This window comes from Silurus aristotelis (genome assembly GCF_946808225.1).
Source record: "Silurus aristotelis genome assembly, chromosome: 9".
Lineage (NCBI taxonomy): Eukaryota > Metazoa > Chordata > Actinopteri > Siluriformes > Siluridae > Silurus > Silurus aristotelis.
The window spans coordinates 4,205,733-4,228,509 of record NC_139582.1 but is presented as its reverse complement, the minus strand read 5'-3'; the positions used below and the strand labels follow the sequence as shown (position 1 = coordinate 4,228,509).

The 22,777-nt window shown below is 39.9% G+C and overlaps 1 protein-coding gene across 2 annotated transcripts in view; it reads left to right on the top strand.

The window, feature by feature from the left end:
• The window catches only part of kcnq1.1 (potassium voltage-gated channel, KQT-like subfamily, member 1.1), a 50,326-nt gene that overhangs the window by 5,427 nt on the left and 22,122 nt on the right, over window positions 1–22,777 (top strand). The window contains exons 2-12 of one of the 2 annotated variants that reach the window (XM_083549960.1): window positions 11,837–11,927; window positions 16,964–17,090; window positions 17,240–17,318; window positions 17,450–17,546; window positions 17,645–17,785; window positions 17,880–17,990; window positions 18,065–18,160; window positions 18,267–18,383; window positions 19,427–19,568; window positions 20,050–20,103; window positions 20,480–20,609. In XM_083549960.1, coding sequence (XP_083406086.1) covers window positions 11,837–11,927; window positions 16,964–17,090; window positions 17,240–17,318; window positions 17,450–17,546; window positions 17,645–17,785; window positions 17,880–17,990; window positions 18,065–18,160; window positions 18,267–18,383; window positions 19,427–19,568; window positions 20,050–20,103; window positions 20,480–20,609 — 1,185 coding nt within the window. The remainder of the gene's footprint in view (window positions 1–11,836; window positions 11,928–16,963; window positions 17,091–17,239; window positions 17,319–17,449; window positions 17,547–17,644; window positions 17,786–17,879; window positions 17,991–18,064; window positions 18,161–18,266; window positions 18,384–19,426; window positions 19,569–20,049; window positions 20,104–20,479; window positions 20,610–22,777) is intronic. The other variant, XM_083549961.1, reaches the window with a different exon arrangement.

Below are 22,777 nucleotides of genomic sequence, written 5' to 3'. Positions count from 1 at the left end.
GCACAGTCGCTTTCTTGAGCCCTGAGGCTTGCTGACCTCGTGACCTACTGCTGCTGGGTAGTGATAGAGGGGGGATTTTGGGAGTGTTAGTGGAGCTTCTGTGTACTAAGCTGCATACACAGATAACAGTGAGCACATAGGCTTTTAAAAGATTGGCTTTATATACTGATATATATATATATATATATATATATATATATATATATATATATATATATATATATATATATATATATATATATATATATACTTTTTTTTTCCAAGTTGTTCACCAAAAAAAGACATTTCAAAATAATATACATTACATTTACATTTGCGACATTTACATTTACATTTTCAATCGTCACTTGAAGATAGCATTAAATACCCCATTTGCTGTTTTCGCAAACTCCACTGTTTCCAGATGTTCCACCAGATTTTAGAGTGTACTTGTGCAGATTGTTGCTCAATTAGCCACAAGGGTGTTAGTAATGGCAGGTACTGGTGTAGGGTAAGGAGAATTTCAGGTACTAGTGTAGGGTGAGGAGAATTTCAGGTACTGGTGTAGGGTGAGGAGAATTTCAGGTACTAGTGTTGGGTGAGGAGAATTTCAGGTACTGGTGTAGGGTGAGGAGAATTTCAGGTACTGGTGTAGGGTGAGGAGAATTTCAGGTACTAGTGTAGGGTGAGGAGAATTTCAGGTACTGGTGTAGGGTGAGGAGAATTTCAGGTACTAGTGTAGGGTGAGGAGAATTTCAGGTACTAGTGTTGGGTGAGGAGAATGTCAGGTACTAGTGTTGGGTGAGGAGAATTTCAGGTATTAGTGTAGGGTGAGGAGAATTTTAGGTACTGGTGTAGGGTGAGGAGAATTTCAGGTACTAGTGTAGGGTGAGGAGAATGTTGGGTACTAGTGTAGGGTGAGGAGAATTTCAGGTACTAGTGTAGGGTGAGGAGAATGTTGGGTACTAGTGTATGGTGAGGAGAATTTCAGGTACTAGTGTAGGGTGAGGAGAATGTTGGGTACTAGTGTAGGGTGAGGAGAATTTCAGGTACTAGTGTAGGGTGAGGAGAATGTTGGGTACTAGTGTATGGTGAGGAGAATTTCAGGTACTAGTGTAGGGTGAGGAGAATGTTGGGTACTAGTGTAGGGTAAGGGGAATTTCAGGTACTAGTGTAGGGTGAGGAGAATGTTGGGTACTAGTGTATGGTGAGGAGAATTTCAGGTACTAGTGTTGGGTGGGGGGATGTCAGGTACTAGTGTTGGGTGAGGAGAATTTCAGGTACTGGTGTAGGGTGAGGAGAATTTCAGGTACTAGTGTAGGGTGAGGAGAATGTCAGGTACTAGTGTTGGGTGAGGAGAATTTCAGGTACTAGTGTAGGGTGAGGAGAATTTTAGGTACTGGTGTAGGGTGAGGAGAATGTTGGGTACTAGTGTAGGGTAAGGAGAATTTCAGGTACTAGTGTAGGGTGAGGAGAATGTTGGGTACTAGTGTATGGTGAGGAGAATTTTAGGTACTAGTGTAGGGTGAAGAGAATGTCAGATACTAGTGTAGGGTGAGGAGAATGTTGGGTACTAGTGTAGGATGAGGAGAATGTCAGGTACTAGTGTAGGGTGAGGAGAATGTCGGGTACTAGTGTAGGGTGAGGAGAATGTCAGGTACTAGTGTAGGGTGAGGAGAATGTTGGGTACTAGTGTAGGGTGAGGAGAATGTCAGGTACGAGTGAAGGGTGAGGAGAATGTTGGGTACTAGTGTAGGGTAGGGAGAATTTCAGGTACTAGTGTAGGGTGAGGAGAATGTTGGGTACTAGTGTATGGTGAGGAGAATTTCAGGTACTAGTGTAGGGTAAAGAGAATGTCAGATACTAGTGTAGGGTGAGGAGAATTGTCAGGTACTAGTTTAGGGTGAGGAGAATGTTGGGTACTAGTGTAGGGTGAGGAGAATGTTGGGTACTAGTGTAGGGTGAGGAGAATGTCAGGTACGAGTGAAGGGTGAGGAGAATGTTGGGTACTAGTGTAGGGTGAGGAGAATGTCGGGTACTAGTGTAGGGTGAGAAGAATGTTGGGTACTAGTGTAGGGTAAGGAGAATGTCAGGTACGAGTGAAGGGTGAGGAGAATGTTGGGTACTAGTGTAGGGTAAGGAGAATTTCAGGTACTAGTGTAGGGTGAGGAGAATGTTGGGTACTAGTGTATGGTGAGGAGAATTTCAGGTACTAGTGTTGGGTGAGGAGAATGTCAGGTACTAGTGTTGGGTGAGGAGAATTTCAGGTACTGGTGTAGGGTGAGGAGAATTTCAGGTACTAGTGTTGGGTGAGGAGAATGTCAGGTACTAGTGTTGGGTGAGGAGAATTTCAGGTACTAGTGTAGGGTGAGGAGAATTTTAGGTACTGGTGTAGGGTGAGGAGAATTTCAGGTACTAGTGTAGGGTGAGGAGAATGTTGGGTACTAGTGTAGGGTAAGGAGAATTTCAGGTACTAGTGTAGGGTGAGGAGAATGTTGGGTACTAGTGTATGGTGAGCAGAATTTCAGGTACTAGTGTAGGGTGAAGAGAATGTCAGATACTAGTGTAGGGTGAGGAGAATGTTGGGTACTAGTGTAGGATGAGGAGAATGTCAGGTACTAGTGTAGGGTGAGGAGAATGTCAGGTACTAGTGTAGGGTGAGGAGAATGTTGGGTACTAGTGTAGGGTAAGGAGAATTTCAGGTACTAGTGTAGGGTGAGGAGAATGTTGGGTACTAGTGTATGGTGAGGAGAATTTCAGGTACTAGTGTAGGGTGAAGAGAATGTCAGATACTAGTGTAGGGTGAGGAGAATGTTGGGTACTAGTGTAGGATGAGGAGAATGTCAGGTACTAGTGTAGGGTGAGGAGAATGTTGGGTACTAGTGTAGGGTGAGGAGAATGTTGAGTACTAGTGTAGGGTGAGGAGAATGTCAGGTATGAGTGAAGGGTGAGGAGAATGTTGGGTACTAGTGTAGGGTGAGGAGAATGTCAGGTACTAGTGTAGGGTGAGAAGAATGTCAGGTACGAGTGCAGGGTGAGGAGAATGTCAGGTACGAGTGCAGGGTGAGGAGAATGTCAGGTACGAGTGCAGGGTGAGGAGAATGTTGGGTACTAGTGTAGGGTGAGGAGAATGTCAGGTACTAGTGTAGGGTGAGAAGAATGTTGGGTACTAGTGTAGGGTAAGGAGAATTTCAGGTACTAGTGTAGGGTAAAGAGAATGTCAGATACTAGTGTAGGGTGAGGAGAATTGTCAGGTACTAGTTTAGGGTGAGGAGAATGTTGGGTACTAGTGTAGGGTGAGGAGAATGTTGGGTACTAGTGTAGGGTGAGGAGAATGTCAAGTACGAGTGAAGGGTGAGGAGAATGTTGGGTACTAGTGTAGGGTGAGGAGAATGTCAGGTACTAGTGTAGGGTGAGAAGAATGTTGGGTACTAGTGTAGGGTGAGGAGAATGTCAGGTACAAGTGAAGGGTGAGGAGAATGTTGGGTACTAGTGTAGGGTAAGGAGAATTTCAGGTACTAGTGTAGGGTGAGGAGAATGTTGGGTACTAGTGTATGGTGAGGAGAATTTCAGGTACTAGTGTTGGGTGAGGAGAATGTCAGGTACTAGTGTTGGGTGAGGAGAATTTCAGGTACTGGTGTAGGGTGAGGAGAATTTCAGGTACTAGTGTTGGGTGAGGAGAATGTCAGGTACTAGTGTTGGGTGAGGAGAATTTCAGGTACTAGTGTAGGGTGAGGAGAATTTTAGGTACTGGTGTAGGGTGAGGAGAATTTCAGGTACTAGTGTAGGGTGAGGAGAATGTTGGGTACTAGTGTAGGGTAAGGAGAATTTCAGGTACTAGTGTAGGGTGAGGAGAATTTTAGGTACTGGTGTAGGGTGAGGAGAATTTCAGGTACTAGTGTAGGGTGAGGAGAATGTTGGGTACTAGTGTAGGGTAAGGAGAATTTCAGGTACTAGTGTAGGGTGAGGAGAATGTTGGGTACTAGTGTATGGTGAGGAGAATTTCAGGTACTAGTGTAGGGTGAAGAGAATGTCAGATACTAGTGTAGGGTGAGGAGAATGTTGGGTACTAGTGTAGGATGAGGAGAATGTCAGGTACTAGTGTAGGGTGAGGAGAATGTTGGGTACTAGTGTAGGGTGAGGAGAATGTCAGGTACTAGTGTAGGGTGAGGAGAATGTTGGGTACTAGTGTAGGGTGAGGAGAATGTCAGGTACGAGTGAAGGGTGAGGAGAATGTTGGGTACTAGTGTAGGGTAAGGAGAATTTCAGGTACTAGTGTAGGGTGAGGAGAATGTTGGGTACTAGTGTATGGTGAGGAGAATTTCAGGTACTAGTGTAGGGTGAAGAGAATGTCAGATACTAGTGTAGGGTGAGGAGAATGTTGGGTCCTAGTGTAGGATGAGGAGAATGTCAGGTACTAGTGTAGGGTGAGGAGAATGTTGGGTACTAGTGTAGGGTGAGGAGAATGTTGGGTACTAGTGTAGGGTGAGGAGAATGTCAGGTACGAGTGAAGGGTGAGGAGAATGTTGGGTACTAGTGTAGGGTGAGGAGAATGTCAGGTACTAGTGTAGGGTGAGAAGAATGTCAGGTACGAGTGCAGGGTGAGGAGAATGTCAGGTACGAGTGCAGGGTGAGGAGAATGTCAGGTACGAGTGCAGGGTGAGGAGAATGTTGGGTACTAGTGTAGGGTGAGGAGAATGTCAGGTACGAGTGCAGGGGGAGGAGAATGTCAGGTACGAGTGCAGGGTGAGGAGACCTGGGCAGGGGTACAACTGCACATTTACTGAGGGAAATGCAAGATCAGGGTGATATTTTTGTCCATTTAGTGTACATATGTCCATGCTCTGTCCAAGTGCATTTCAGCCTGTGCAGAGGTGTGCACTGTCTATGCTCCCAAAGAATGCAAAGATCTGTATTTTTGGGGGTTTTTTTATCCTGGAATGTTAAAACCTATACTTAAATTTGGCGCAGAAACTATTTTATTAAACCATTTTATGCACCTGTAAGAAGACTTTCAGCACAAAAAAACCCACAATGTTAAACCTGTTCTTCAAAATATTTACTCAGTTTATTTGGCTGTCACATGGAGATCTGGACTGATTGCTAAGTTGTAACCTCATACAAGGGTGTACGAATAAAAGGTAGGCAAGCAGCATAAGCTAAAATGTGCACTTACTCACCTCTGCTCCAACAACGTCAAAAAATCCCCTTGTGTAGGGGGATGAACTGCATGACCAGTCTGTGTTTACATGCATTTCTTTATGCGTGCATCTACATCCTATTGCATGCCTGAATGTGCACGTGCTTACATAAACATGCAGAAGTTTTAAGCACATTGTTTATGAACAACTGTATAAGCCTGGCGATAAAAGACAGAGTGAAACGTCAGCTGTTGTCATGCGTCTGTCATGCTGAATTAGATTTGATAAAAAAACCCTCAACAAATAGTCAAATACACAACAGGCCTTAAATATAATTTATAAAATTTTGTTTAGAAAATTCAAATCCATTCTGGATCTTCTGCATTCTGCATCAAGGCCCTTAATCCTCAGCTGCACCACACAGTCATCAGTCATGTGCAACGGCTGACTCAGTGCTCTTATTCTCATTTACTAACTTGGGCTTCACCTCCAGTTTATCTCTTTTATCTGTGTCTCGGTGGATCCGAAGCTTGACAAATATCCCGTAGATTAGGGTGTAGAAAGGGAAGCTGCATAATACATGTATTCATTTAAATCCATTCATTTATTACAACCAGTCCGCTCTTTCAGCATGCTTTCTGGGTGGGAGAAAACCCACATGGACATTGACAGAAAGAAAGAAAAATGTCCACTCAGCTCATTGACATGGCATTGAAGGATTCTTCTTCCCTCCCATGAGGATGCAGGATGCTTGAAGAAATGCAGCCAGCTAAGTTATTATCGTTTAATGAGGACTCTCCGGCATATCACAATCTAGCATTAGTAACACGATGAAGCGATATATATTGTGCTATTTGATCACGTCCCGTCAGCTTTATTTTTTGTAATGAACATTTTTTTTTTTGCTGAGCTCGGCCAGAAGCACAGATGCATTATTTGTATAAAACCGTCACATTTGCAGGCTGTTTTTTTAATCATGTTTCTGCTTTGAAAAGTCCTTCTGAAGGCCATAAAAGCGCATGCAACGAGTAGGAATGATTATGATGACTGATTAAGACAAGACTTTTGACAAGCAGCCGTTTCCCAATAGGCTGTGTTTTCTTACGTCTCTGGCCCCTCCCTGTGTGGCAGCGCTGACAGCTAACAGCTGGCCTTCCTTTGTCATAACAGCAGCTGTGCTGCATGCTGTCTGCTCTTTAGTTGTGTTTCGCTGGTCGTTTGTTTCTTTTAAATGCATGAATGAAACGTTTACATTTTGGATGACATGCAGTACAAAACACCTCCCTGATGCTGCCTGAAAACAGTTAAACGTTCAGGATTAAAATGGTCGTTCAAGAGCTTTCATCCAATTTCAGTTTCATTCTGTAGAACAATAAACCACACTAATTTGATTGATAACCTCAACCCATAGATCCAACCGAATCAGTCCACATATATTTAAAAGAAAACCTACATATGTAATAGTATTAATAACGGAATACTACAACGCAGTGTTGTCAAAGCTCGTTACGCTTTTAGATCTTCTCCAGGTCCATGAAATGGCCTTTAGTGTTTACCTAATACTTTCTGAAACATCTGCCTGGCCTGTCTGTTAATACACAGCGGTTAATACACAGGATTAGCATAGAGAAAATGGTAGCGCTTGCACAGTGTGACCCTGACTGGATAATGCCATAACTGTTCAAGGTAAAACTTGCTTATCTCTGATATAAAGAAAACAGTTTTATCTTGAATATGGAGGACTTGAAGCAGGTCTTTTTGTTGGTCCAGCCGTGCAGTCATGAAGTTGACCTTGTAGGAGGGCAATCCAGTTATGTGTTTTACCTCACCTGGACTTTACACTTACTAGAAAAAAAAAACTAGAGATTAACTAATATAAGTGGAAGCATTTCAGATGATTCCAATGTGGCCCATTAGAACATTTAACTAATTAGTCCATTCTGCAATGTTGGCGTAATCTTTTTCTTTCTGCTCCTTTTTTTATTATTACTTTGATGTTTGCTGTTTAACATAATCTAATGTGTGCTTGTTACAAATAGTTCTTTCATCAAAGCTTTAATGTCTGAGATGTGAGTAGTATTTACTGGTCTGATGGTCTATGATCTGGGTTATCTTTTGTCTGATGGTCTATGAGCTGGGTTAGTTTTTGTCTGATGGTCTATGATCTGGGTTAGTTTTTGTCTGATGGTCTATAATCTGGGTTAGTTTTTGTCTGATGGTCTAGGATCTTGTTTAGCTTTTGTCTGATGGTCTATGATCTGGGTTAGTTTTTGTCTGATGGTCTGGGATCTGGATTAGCTTTTGTCTGATGGTCTATGATCTGGATTATCGTTTGCCTGATGGTCTACAATCTGGGTAAGTTTTTGTCTGATGGTCTATGATCTGGATTAGCTTTGCCTAATGGTCTATGATCTGGGTTAGCTTTTGCCTGATGGTCTATGATCTGGGTTAGCTTTGCCTAATGGTCTATGATCTGGGTTAGCTTTTGCCTGATGGTCTATGATCTGGGTTAGTTTTTGCTCGATGGTCTATGATCTGGGTTAGCTTTTGCTCGATGTTCTATGATCTGGGTTAGCTTTTGCCTGATAGTCTATGATCTGGGTTAGCTTTGCCTAATGGTCTATGAGCTGGATTAGTTTTGCCTAATGGTCTAGGATCTGGGTTATCTTTTGTCTGATGGTAAAAGATCTGGATTTGTTTTTGCATGATGGTCTAGAGCAGTGGTCCCCAACCCCCGGGCCACAGACCAGCACCGGTCCGTAGGTCAATTCGTACCGGGCCGCAGAAGAAAGAATACATAACTTACATTATTTCCGTTTCATTTATTATCTGATTCTGAATGATGTTTTATTTTGAAAAAATACTGGATTCTCTCCACCACATCTGTCTATTACTCACTCTTGATTCATGTCATGATGCCTCGGTCACATGTCTTACCTCCATCCGCTACCTTCTTAAAGGGCCTCCGGCCGTTAACACATAATACATTACCGCTAAATTCAAACCCCCAAGCGAGCAAAATAAACAAAAAACAACACAGTGGATTCACGATTATTATTATGTTTAGAAAATACAAGTTTTTATATCGGTCGTATCATTTTATTTTGTTAAAACGATTGCAAAAAAAGTTTGCAAAAAAAGGTTGGGGACCACTGGTCTAGAGTATGGGTTACTTCTTGCATGATGACCTAGGATTTGGGTTAGCTTTTGTCTGATGGCCTAGGACTGCAATTAGAGGATAATCCTTGAAATTTATGTCAGAAACCTGTCGGCAACCTTTCATGTACATGCATACGATCATATTTCACCATTTTAGTTACACTCATATTTAGTAGACAGACTGAAGAGCTCATTAAACAAGTCCAGCGTTTTACAGTACGTAGCAGCATTTGATAAGGAAAGCTAGTCATAAATCAAAAAGTAATGTTTTTCATAGAAAATGTGTTCCAGCAGGTGGTGATAGTGGATCAGAGTGCTACAGAGACGATGAATCAAGAGTCAAACCATCCATTCATTCATCCATCTATCTATCCATCCATCCATTCATCCATCCATCCATCCATTCATTCATTCATTCATTCATTCATTCATTCATCTTTATTAACTGTTTTTACTTGGTCAGGGTTATGGTGGATCTGGAACGCAGGTATACTGGCTGCCAGTCTATGGAGGAACACAATGCACGTACACACACACACACACACACACACACACACACACACACACACACACACACACACACACACACACACACACACACACACACACACACACATATATGCGGGAAACTAAACATAGCTAAACCTTTCTGGGAAGTGTGTAAAGTCAGAAAGCATCATTTGGGTATAGTAAGTCTTCACAAAGAGTAGTATGACCTCCAGCTTGAACTAGGGACCCATTAAGCTGTGAAGTTTCAATTCTTTTTAACAGGAAGTTTGTTTGTTAAGATCGAAGATAAGATTGAAGATAAAATGGTTTTTGATTCAAAATGTACATACCACATTTCACCTTTGTTGTTTCTCGAGCCTCGTCAGAACACGGAAATGACGGCATGTCGGAGCTTATCAGGATTTCGTTTGTTGTGGTGTGTAAATGACAAAAGTTCATTTGAGCTGGTGAAAATAAGACGAGTGAATTGCTGTAGTGTTAATAGAATCAAGAAATCCTAAATGATTGAACACATTTGATTTATTCAAAATAGACTTCTGGTTAGTTTAAATAGTTGCTGGTATTTTTGTGTGTTTTATGCTGCAGTTATGGGCGATTAACAAGGGGTATGTTAGCCACTTAGGTGCCTTCTTGCCAATCTCAATATAAATGATGATACATTCTCCTACAGCAGGGGTGTCAAACTCAAATTCACAGTGGGCCAAAATTAAAAACTTGGACGAAGTCACGGGCCAAAATCAATATTTATTGAAAAATTTACTGCAATTGTGCATGTTTTCCGTCTCTCCAGATGTGTAATGTTTAACCTGTTCATATGGAAGCAAACGTTAGTTTTGCATAAAATTAATATTATAAACACATGAGAAATTAAATTTTAAATAAAACACACATCAGTGGTATCCGTTTCTTATTATGTCTCTCTCTCTCTCTCTCTCTCTCTCTCTCTATCTGTAGCTTTCAAAATTCCTTTTTATTGTAAACCATTTTTTCACAGGGCAACAAAACAACCAAAAATAATAATAATTTCACTCAATTAAAAAAAGCAATCATTCAACCATTAACAGTTCATGCTTTGGAGTAGAAAAAATGAATAAAGACAACATTCATTCAAGCTCAGTTTCTACACTCTGATTTACTCTGATTGGTTGAAGTCAGATTCCTGCATCTCTTCTTAGATACAAGTGCATCATGTCTGGGTTTAGGCTCTGAGCTGTGCATCATGTCTGGGTTTAGGCTCTGAGCTGTGCATCATGTCTGGGTTTCTCTGACCTGAGGAAATACTCAGGATTGAGTGAAGATGTTCATCAGTGAGACTCCTGAGTGGTGTTTTGTTCATCTTCATTAAAGAGAACAGTTACACACACAGATATGTGCTGCTGAACATAGAGAGTATTTGAGCAGCTTGGGCACGGAGTTGGTGCAGTGTGTCGGGGAGGAAACATGGAAACTGTGCAGCACACACATGGTCGTACTTTGACTTGAGCGTGTCTCTACACTGGAGTTCAAGTCAGCTCCATTTGGAGGTTGGTTGGTGCGCTTTCCACGTCAACCACAAATGGATTACTGAGCAGATCAAATCTGCATTTCTGGACTTCAAAATCGGTAAATCGCGCCCGCGCCCTAACTAAGCATTCTGGGATTTGTAGTATCAGCGGAGCATTCTGGCATTTGTAGTATTAGCGGAGCATTCTGGGATTTGTAGTATTAGCGGTGTATGCGCAATATACTGGCTGGCCAGCTCTAATACACATTTGATATGATCTCGCGGGCCAAAAATAATTACTCCGCGGGCCAGATTTGGATCTGAGTTTGACACCCCTGTCCTACAGCAACACATTTTTAATTTTATAAATGTACTGCTTCAATGCTCTGTAAATGTAAGAAGTTTAGTGCTGTGAAATGGTTACAAGCAGCAAGTTTAAGGATTCCAATAAGCTTATGATGAAATAAAGAGCAAATCTGGTTGCCAGCATTGCTGGGTCCTGTGTTGGGTGTAGCTGTGTTATCCATCCATCAATTCATCCTTCCATGCATTAAATTCCAATTTTTCTGGGAAAACTGAGATAGTCCATCTAAACCAGCTATTAATGCCATCTCCCCCTGGGAGATCCTCAGACATTCCAGACATGCCAAATCCAACTGTGAGCTGTATTCTCTTCAGCAGGTCCTTGGTTTGCCCTCAGATCTCTGTCCACCATATATGCATATTTTGTATTTTTACCAAATATACCTTTTTCCATTCGAACAGTAACTGAGCTCCTAATAATATCATGAAGACAGGCAAACCTAAAAACCCAAGAAGCCAATTCATGTGCACTTAAGTAGGCTAAATTTCTAGCAGCTAGTGTCATTCTTGCATCTAATCACATTTTTTAAAGATATAATTTGATGATTTTTGTATTTATTTCTAAGAATGTATTTATGACAGCAAACAAAATAGCAAGGGGTAGGGGTACAAGGATTTAAACTCCATGTGCTGCTTCGCTTCTATTACTACTCTGATACAATATTGCCCCCTAGTGGACAAAACTTTAATTAACTAGAATAGAATAGAATAGAATAGAATAGAATAGAACAGAATAGAATAGAATAGAATAGAATAGAATAGATCAATGTATTTATTCTAGAGGAAAATGTATATAATAATACCGATTAGGTTAATGATACAAACTAACTATATATATATACATATTGATATGATGAATTACACTTTTCTGATGTGTGTGTGTGTGTGTGTGTGTGTGTGTGTGTGTGTGTGTGTGTGTGTGTGTGTGTGTGTGTCTCCAGGTTCCCCAATTTGATATTGAGCTGTATCAAAGCTGATCAATGATCAGTATATAACATTTCAGCAATCATTTTCGTAAATATCTTCTCAAGGGACAATACTATAGAAATGAAACTTGGGGTGCAATTTTCATCATGTTCATGTTTTTGTCTGTTTGAAAGAACTGTACAAATGTGTGTATCTTGTATTAGAGCAGTTAAAGTTTTTTTTTATGTTTATTGTGCTTCCTGATGTTTTAAATGTTTACTTGTTTCTTTTGCAGGTTTTTAATTGTACTATCTTGCCTGATCCTCAGTGTGCTGTCCACTATTGATGAGTATCAGTCTCTGGCCCAAGAAACACTTTTCTGGGTGGTGAGTTTTGACTTTTATTACTATTTTAAAAATGCATTTTTCTACCCCACTAGGCTTCATCTAAACAATCAGTATTTGTTCCCTTTCAAATGTAAAACAGGTGTCATTGTAATGAAAATCCCTGCAAATGTAGTTAAGCATTTACTCTCCAGCAGGGGGTGATAGTGCACTACAATTTATAAAATTACTGGGTTTGGTGGCATGAAGATGACAGAGCAGCACATGTACTAAATTTGGAGTGATACAGAGAAAATTAGCATGCGTTCAAAATCGTAAAGATGACAGAGCAGTAAAATACAGGTCCACAGTGCCTTGAATCAATAACTACAGCCGATGAAATGATAACAAATGACAAAAGTTCCCTGCAGTTTTATCGCATCCAATACAATAATAATGTAAAATCATCCGATCTGTAATTGGTTCAGATATCTATTCAAAAATGTGTTTGCGAGGGAAACTGCAATTAAAAAACACATTTGCTAGATAAGAGCAAAAAGATATTGACCTGTTCCAGCTGTGATTTTTATGCGAGTCAATTGATTGCTTGGTCGGCTTAATTAACTTTTTTCTAGATTTATTTCAGGTCAACTGCCACCCGTTGGCGTAATTGAGGTTCACGCTGTTAATGGCGCTGTTCGTTGTGGGAAGCGATATCAGAAACCACAATAATCAATAACACACTTGATTGTTTGTATGCTCCACCGCTCTAGTCCCATGTGTCCAAGCTAGCGGTTTCCTCCTCCAAACAGGGTACCCTTTGTTTTTTATATTGAGCTATGCTTAATTTAATTACTAGACAACAGCCAGAGACAAAAGGAGGATGGAGAGAATCAATCAGGCCCGGCTGGTACGGTAAAAGGCGAAAGCTCAGGTTTGAGATTATAGTGTGGTGGCGGCTCACATGAGGTCAGAGTTCAGCATACCCGCTGGATAAAGAGGATTAAAGCTATGCGATGCATTCTTTCCAGGCGATACTGCACATCACAAGTTGCTGCAGCCTTGACACGGAGAATGAGCTACAGGGATTAGACCAGGCTCTGGTCTTGTGTAACAGGTGTTCAGAGTTTTTAGCATTATTGATTTAGCATTCGTTATGAAGCCCAAACGGAGCCCCATTATGACATGGATGAGGATATTTCTCACAGGAAGTAGATCTGCCATGCTAAACCCCTCCCTTTTTCATCTAACCCCCCCAATGTTTCCCTGTTTTAATGAGCACAGGCCTGCGTATTCGCTTCACAGCTGTTGGATTGAACAAAGGCATAAATCATGTACATTGATGCCTTTCTGTATTGAACCTGCCTGCACAATGAGCAAAATCTCTTCACAAAACTGTATATTATTATTATTATTATTATTCTTTTTATATTCATTAGCAGATCATGGCTTTAACACTTCTTAACTTCTTAACACTGCCTGCAGGAGTGAATCGATGGGACTCATCAGTGCAAATGGACTGAACTGTGAATCCGACTAAGTACAACATTGTTCTCTTGATAGAAAAGCTACTGCAATGCATAACGTGCCACCTGTGTCATTGGTCTGTTCAACCAAGGTGAGCAACATGACGCGACAAAAAAAGGGAAGCTCATCTGTCAGGAAGGCATGAAGCGTAGGAACTCGCACGGCACAGGCCGATACGTCGAGTTTTTTGTTTTGTTTTACGTGCCACTAAGCCGCGAAGTCGAACGTGTAAACTCTTTCTATCCCAGGGAGAAATCAGATAGGTGTCATCAAGCCAAGTCTTTATGCTAACGAGGTGTGACTAGACCTCATCAAGCTCTGTTTTCGGGAGATTTAACCTCAGCACTTCTGCTATGAGGTGCCAAACTGCACACAGAGAACAGTACATGCTGCAGACTTGCACTGAGATAAGTCAGAAAGAATACAAACGGCTTTTCATGTTGTCAGTGAAATCTCTGCTCCCACTTTCAAGAACAGCTATAAAACCGTAAGAAAAAGCTTTGATAGTGAAACAGCCATGAATAAGTAATGAGCACACACTGTCGTGCTTCACTTATGTCCATCTGCAGTAATGTTTCACCGATTTGCCAAAGAGAGCAATACAATTGGCCCTGTTTGTCATTTAAAGCGAATAAGAGAAACTAAACATTACCCAGAAGCCTTTGCCATGTTATACCCCAAACAAAATGACAATATGTAACAAGAAGTTGTTGTTTACATGACTAAGGGGCATTAACAGTGAAGAGGTGAAAAACACTTCCTTTCCCCCCAGAGGATTTGAATATTCCACAGAAACAATCAAGAGTTGCAAAGGGTGTGAGGAATGACCTTAGTGACATCTTTCACCTCACTGATAAGAGCCTTCACCCTCCCCCTCATTTGGCTCTTGTGTTTCCTTTGTATATTCTGGAAACACAAGGGACTCTGCAGTGTTTTTTTGTGTTTTGAGCAACAGCTCACATTACAGGGAGTTTTTTTGTTTTTTTTTTACAGAATTTTTGTTATTAAAAAAAAAAAAATCCAAAATAGTTTTTTTCTGAAGTTAGGAGGGTAGGTGGCGCAATAATCTCCAGATTGAAACAAATAACCTGATTTGTTTTCATTTGTTGCTCTGAGCACAAAGGATCATGCAGATCAATTATGCAGCTCTGCCATTTCTGTTTGCCTTTTAAAATCAGAGTTAATCCCTGAAATATTATTTCTACTATTTTATATATATATATCCAAAAATATTGTCCTGTCAATTAATTTACGGGACCCAACCGTAAATATTCCAGGCATATAGTGAATGATGTGTTCTTGAATACGTAACCTTACATGATGGATATTAATAAGGTCAGCCAGTCCTTACCAGCCTACTCCACTTTACTTCATTGACCTTTGGCGACTACATTCCAGCTACATTTTGTTGGGAAATCCCACTGCCATGGTAACAAAGGAAGAGGCCTTGCATCTGGTCCCTCGTTTCCTTCTTCTGCCTTTGAGCTGCTCTCATGGACCCCATGGCGCCCATTGGCCCTCCACCCGGACCTTTTAGCTGACAGCTGGTCAGTGTGGTCACTAGCCTAGACTTAATTAGAAACTCAGTGGGCTAAGTCACTGGGACAAACGGGGTGAGCTCAGGCGTCTTACCATAGTGAAAGTGCAATCCAGGAAATCGTTTGATATTTGTGCGGATGTTGTGTTTTAGAGTACTGGATCAGGATTCACAATGGAACATTCTATTAATGGGTAATTGGTGTAACAAAAATAGCAAAATAATTATTAGATGAAGCAAAATATCATTAAATATCAAACTCCACAAATTAAAATTTTTACAGTTATATGTAAGTCACTATAAGTTTTCTTTGTAGCGACCCTTTTGTCATTGCAACATTCTTTTCGTATTGTATAATATAATATGTAAAAATGATCAAATTTGTAGTTCAAGTAAATGTTGTGTTGTCATGATACTACCTGACTCAGATCTTACACTCTCTTGTTTCTGTTTTGCTGGAAAGTTGCTGTATCAGTGCAGGATGAAAGCTTTTTGTGAATGATTAAATGCTGACCTAAGTTCTTTAAATGAGAGATCCTGAGAGACATTTCAGTCATTTCAGGTGAAAAAAACATCCCGCTTGACATCCCGTTTAAAGGTTGTTCGTCCCGACGTCATCTCCAGCCTTGTTTTCCTATGCCATCATCTCGTCTGCCCCATCATCCCTGCTTCACCCCTCACCCCCCTGCTGGACTGATCGTGTTGTTCTATTCTAATGGGCAGTTTTACCAAGCTGCCCAGTGACTGTAGTTGTTTTGCTTTTCCCAGGCTACTTGTCCAGTCTGTTCCCAGTTCTCCAGACTGCTTGTGGAACAGAGGGCATCATAGCCAGCCTCATAACTCATACTTGTCTAATTCCCTCACCAGGCAGACTCTGTGCCTCCTTTTGTTTGTATTAGTTAAAGAGTGAGACTGCTGTTGCTGGCCGTGACCATGAACTGGCTTTGTGTATTGCCACATGATGCCTGTCAACTTTGCCTCGGTATTAGTAAGACTCTATTAAACTCAGTATGTTCTGCAACAATACTCAGAAAAGCTCTGGCATTCAAATGATGCTTGGTTGGTATTATAAGGGGCCAGACATATGCCAAGAAAACACCATTACAGCACCACCACTAGCCTGAAGGCCAGCTAGATTAATGGTGTTGGCACCAAATTCTGACCTTACCATCTGCATGTCAGAGCAGAAATAAACATTCATTAGAGCTGGGGACATTTTTCCAGTGTTCAGCTGTCCAATTTAGGTGAGCTTGTGCCTATTGTATTCTTAGATACTTGCCTTTTGGCAGACAGGAGTGAAACCCTATGTGGGATGTGCTGTTATAGCCCACCCTCAAGGTTCAGTGCATTCTAAGATGATTTTTATGCTCACCAAGTTTCAACCCAAACCAGCCGTTCTTCAGCAGAGCATTTCCGTCTTTAGAGCTGCTGCCCTCTGGATGTTTCTGCATGATTTTGTCTGCAGACTGGTTTTTTTTGCATGAAATTCCCAGGAGATCAGCAGTTTTTGAAATGCCCATCTCATAAAAACAACCACGCCACTAGTCACTGAGATCACACTTTCCTCATTCTGATATTTGATGTGAACATTAGATGAAACCCCCTAAACGGTGTCTACATGATTTCATGCCTTTTTGCTGCTGTGAAATGATTGTCTTATTGGTGTATAAATTCCTTTGTAATGGACAAAAAACGATTTAGACATTTAAAATGTAGACATTTCAGAATAAATTGTCTTACATGGGCCATTGTGCTGAAAATATACTTTACAATGGTTTTAAACATGCTATTCCTCTAGAAAATGTAATGCTCCTAGTAAATTCAAATCACCACCATTTTGTTTTTCCACATAAGGAAACCTCATTGTCTACCTTAATTTGCAACAGGCGACTGTGGTTGCTGAAATGAGTAAACACACTTTAGCGTAATTCCAGCCCAGTTAAAACGAACAACCCAAACAATCACCATTGTCAAACGAATCAAAACCGCCGTTGTCCAAACAGGCTGGAAATGTCAATGCATATCTTCTTCCTAGGAAATAGTGTTGGTGGTATTTTTCGGAGTGGAGTATGTGGTGAGGCTGTGGTCTGCAGGATGCCGCAGTAAATACGTGGGGATTCTGGGGAGGCTCCGCTTTGCAAGAAAGCCCATCTCTATCATTGGTAAGAGTGTGTTCACTGGGTTCATTGTTTAGTATGTTCAACCCACAGGCATTTTCCAAGTGCCTGCATAATTATGTCGTAGTAATGACTGTTTTGCTGCCACTGATTACATTTCCAACCAATTTTTTTTTTCTCTATTTTTACCACAGATTTAATTGTGGTGGTGGCCTCGGTCATTGTTCTTTCAGTAGGATCTAATGGGCAGGTCTTTGCTACCTCTGCCGTCAGGTAATGAGGATCGAGTTTGTTTACAAATATTGCCGAAGAGACTTTTCTTTGATTTTAAAAGATATTTTGCTCTTGGCTTGGCTTGGCTCTTGGTATTGATGATGTGCTTTTTTGTCCATATTTCGGTCCAGAGGCATCCGCTTTTTGCAAATCCTACGAATGTTGCATGTGGATCGTCAGGGAGGAACCTGGAGGCTGCTTGGATCGGTTGTTTTTATCCATCGGCAGGCAAGAGAATCTCTTTCACTACCTTAAAGTGTCACAAAATGCATGTGTTCAACAATACACAGCTTGTAAAACATTTCTATGAAATGACTGTTTCTCAGGAACTGATCACAACTCTCTATATTGGATTCTTGGGTCTGATCTTCTGCTCGTACTTTGTGTACCTGGCAGAAAAAGACGCAGTGGACAGCAATGGTATCACAGAATTTTCCAGCTATGCTGATGCTCTGTGGTGGGGAGTGGTAGGAAAAAAACTTCACAGTCCAAAGCTATGCAACCAATTTCTATTTTCAGAACCGTTCCCAACTCATGCATTTGTTTCCTTTCATGCTTTAGGTGACCGTCACGACTATCGGGTATGGGGACAAAGTTCCACAGACTTGGATAGGAAAAACGATTGGTTCCTGTTTTGCTGTCTTTGCAATGTCATTCTTTGCCCTGCCTGCTGTAAGTCAGATAATCCACAACAACATTGTTTTTTGCAACAAAATCAGTATAATATACACAAAAATGATTTGCAGGGAATTCTAGGTTCAGGCTTTGCCCTGAAAGTCCAACAGAAACAGAGACAAAAGCACTTCAACAGGCAAATTCCTGCAGCTGCCTGTCTTATACAGGTCAGATTAAACAACAGATTAAACCTTCATCCACCTTTTATTTGCTTTGACATGACTGAATTTTATTATTCCTGTTTATTTATTTTTTTATTCCATCTGGTTTCAGACTTCATGGAGGTGTTTTGCAGTAGAAAACCCCGACTCTTCTACCTACAAGATGTTTTTGCGAAAGAAGCCTCTGTTGTCAAGTCAAATGATATCCAATCCCAAAGCTAAAAAAACTGTATGCAGGAAAGATCATTTTTCACCTTCTTGCTTTAGCCCTAACTCTCCCTCTGTTTAGGTCCGAATCAGCAGTTTTAAGTTTATGAAAGAATTAGACACGAAAATGTATTTTATATGGTTAAGCTAATTTTACAAATGATGTTTCAAAATCATATTTAAATATATCCAGATAATGAACAGGACCTCATAATTTGAACAAAAAACAACTAAAACTGATGTAACTTAAATTTCTAGGGTTTTTTGTTTTCGTAAATTTTATTATTTGTATTATTCATATTATTCGTACGTTTATATCGTATTAATCCTGGTGATTTTTCTTTCACTATTGTACAGAGAGACTACTATCAGGTGTCTTTTGTGTCCATCTAAAATCACAAATAATCTAATATCTAGTATTTAAAATTAATTTTAATATGGTATATCTAAAAAAATTAATAAAAAAAGCTGGCCTAGGTCAAATAAGAAAAGAGTCCAATTTTGTTTTAGTAAAATGCTTTTTATGACTGTCCAACATGGAAATAGAAATAGAATATAAAAAAGAAATATATAAAAAATTATGTATAAAAGTATAAAAAACTATAAAGTATAGGCAAAAATAATATTTAAAAAAATACACTATATATTTATACATATATATATATATATGCTATAATTTTTATAATATATAAAAAGTATAAAAGTATAAAAAGTATAAAGTATAAATACAATTACAAGTATACAAATTATGCTGTATATATATATATATATATATATATATATATATATATATATATATATATATATATATATATGTATATGATGACTATATACATCGTTATCAGATTTATATGTTCTGCTGAATAGATTTCAGCACAGTGGTCTGCATGAGTATTTCCTCCTTCTAAACCTTTCCACATTTTGCAGTGTTACAACATCAATCTAATATGGACTAATATACATACTTCCCCAGTTGATAGCACCATGATTCACTGTGATTGTAACACCCTGGACTTTTGTAGTGTATACAGTACTTACATTTAGTATTTCTTTTTGCTTTATTAGATAAAAATGAGGAGAAAGATGAAACCCAGTGAGAAAAACAATGGCCCAAATTCTCCAACAATCCCTGCAATCACCTTCGACTCAGTGTCTGATGATGGCCGTGACCAAAGTCAGGATACAGTGTACAGTACTGAAACATCCGGTAGTATCAGTAGCTTTGTGGATGGTCTTTACACTAATCGGCTAAATCACCTATTTTTTTTTTCTTTTTCTTAGTTTTCACTGTAATTGCCACTCAAATTGTTCAACAATGAAGATCTGCCTCACTTTTCTCCCTCTGTTCTCTGCTCACAGTAAAAGCATTTGCACAGAGAAGATTTGGTGAGCTGCTGTTAGTGTCTGCTGCTGCATGTCTTTGCTGTTAATACCACACTCCTGCCATAAAATCGTGCCAATGTGTGCGTTTGTGGAACCTTCTCTTATGCGTGCTATGTAGTTATTGCTTGAAAACACGTTTTTTTCATGTGTTTATTTGGATCATTTTTGTTCACTTGGCAGCATGATCTGGCCGCATGATATGAAGTTCTTGAAATTTGCATCTGGGGTCAATTCTTTGGACAGACATGGTGAAAAGGTTAGATAAAGCAGAATATGTAATGTGTATTACTCCCTCCCCTTTGTAGAACAACAGCACTCCTGGACCTCAATAACCTCCTTCCAGTTCTCCCCTCCTCCAGGTAATCTGATCTTAGCTATTAGGCCTGTTTACTTCAACCTTAATAGCACTGAAATAACAGTTCATACGGGGAGAGGGAGGAAATACTTATTCTTGACACTTTCCTCCTTTTGTGTGCTATTGTTTTGGACTGAAAGCTCTGACTTATGGCCTTTAAGCATAAAAAAATAATAAAGCGAATTAGAATAGGCCTGCTGTTCTCTGCAATGGTGCAAACACTGTTTTTTGAAAAATAGCAAAGATCTTATTAGATGGTGTGATGTTTTTAGAGCTTCCTGGTTCCTTGGCACCAGTTTGCCAAGACTTGTGCATGTCAGACTGTGATATCTGCCTTCTTACTTCAATCTATGAATGAGTTAATGTGTGTGCATTTGTAGTAAGGCAAAGCTCAGAGTTATTGGAGGTGCAACCACGTCCCCCTTTGGAGAGGAACAATAGTTTTGCTGAAGACCTGGAAATGGAAGCAGAGAGGGACATCTTTCTCATGCCCGTCTCTCATGTGTCAGAGTGAGTATCAACACATGCATCACACCACATTGTGTGGAGAAGCACCACATTGGCCACAAGTCCCAGAGAAATAAAACAATCGCAAACATGACTGATGATCCATGAGTGCTGCTTAGAGCTTAAAAATTGTGTTACGTCATGAACAGGGTTTGTGATTCAGGTAATATTTGTTACTGCATCTAACAAGTGATGACATTTAGACACTGGTGTACTCAATTAATATTTAGTGACCTAGCATACAACAACACAAGTCTGTAATCATGCAATTATTCACAGCAATCATACTCATAGTACAGGCTTCAAAAAGAAATAAAGGAAATAAAAACTCCACTGAGAACATCATGGTTTTTACAGCAAAAACCACAAAGCATTAAACTAATTGTAAAAAAAATGGGAACGATCATAATAGCATGCTGTTAGCAAAGAGCTGGCTGACTAACATGCTAACGAAGCGGAAAGTTTGTAAGGAGCAAAAAAAGGCACAAATTGGTGGAAAAATAAACACAAACAGGCACAAAATTGCCCTGAATTATCAAAACCTTAAACAAAACGCTTTGCAATGTCAGCAAGAAAATAAAATAATAAAAATTAAACTCCACATTACTTTGGCTTAAAATTGTACATGGGACTTTTTGCAGTTGAGACATTTTTTTTAAAGACTCCCAAATGACAGTAGTTTTTTTTTTTTCCTGTTTCTGAAAATGACTCTTTGTGCTGAATTACACAATTAGCTAGCTAGCTATTTAAGGTCACTAATGGTCTGATAGTGTTAGAAGCTAGCAAGCGAAATATACATTTATCTAGGGTGGAAGTGTATAATAAGCCTATAATAAGGCTTATTTGAACCATAGAACATCTCATTTGATTTGTGAAATGCAAAAAGGATGTCATGCACATCTGAAGGTTGAGAAATTAAGTTTTAAGTTGCTAAAATCATGTTGAGTTGGTCAGAATTTGCCAGCTGCAAAAATATGTTCTGTCGTTAGCAGTGATGCCCAAACTAGGATCCGCAGACCAAGACCATGGTGACCTCTGATTTGACCTGCCATGCCATATATCTTCTTCTTCTTCTTTCGGCTTCTTCCATTAGGGGGCGCCACAGTGGATCATCCGTCTCCATACCCCCCTGTCCTCTACATCTGCCTCTTTCAACCCAACTACCTGCATGTCTTCCCTCACCACATCTATAAACCTCCTCTTTGGTCTTCCTCTTTTCCTCCTTCCTGGTGGCTCCATCCTCAGCATTCTCCTACCAATATACCTCATGTACCTTCTCTGCACATGTCCAAACCATCTCAATCTCACCTCCCTCGCTTTGTCTCCAAAACGTCCTACATGCGCTGTCCATGCCATGCCATATATGAGAAGACAAAGAAAGGAAGAGAAAAATCTTTGGAAACAATAAAAAAATAAATAAGAACTAGCTTCATGTCTCTCATTAAAGGGCACTGAACATCTGTATTAGGCGTGAACTCATATCGTAAATTTGACTGTTTCGTATTGTACTATAAGTTTCACTGAACTAGACATTAAAACTGCATTAGTTAAGCAGATTAATAAAGTGCAACCTTTTCTTCACCCATGGCCCTAAATCAAGTTTAATTATTGGCCCTTCATAGTAAAAGCTATGGGCACCTGTAGTTTGTCATCAATCAGATCGATGCTGAAAATGGACCACGTTAATGTAACAAAAACATTGAAGTGCGCTTGAGGCAATGAGGATATAAATAGGTATAATAAGGATTGCATGTTTTGTTCACAATTTTTCATTGCCATTATTGTATTTGCACTGTCCTGTCCTTTAGAGAAGTTTCATAGTAGTGGTAATTTTAATTGCTTATTCCTGACAGTTTTTTCTTGCCTGTCTTTGGTTGACATTAAATCGGTTGTCAGAGCCAAATAAACCTTTCGCAACATTTCCTTGACTTTGAAATGAGGTTTGTGCACAGTAGCCATCTTTATCATCGATTAAAACCTAATTATCTGTTGTTACTATCTATGTCTCAGCAGCCTGATAATTGCCTGAAACTCAGCTAAGATCTGTAAAGCAATTACAGCTTTCACACCTAACAAGCTTTATTCCCCAGGAGAGCACCATCAGTCCTCGTTAAAACTATTTAGGGGTTAAAGATGCAGAAAAAAGGACAGATTTCTGTTGCCTGGAGCCA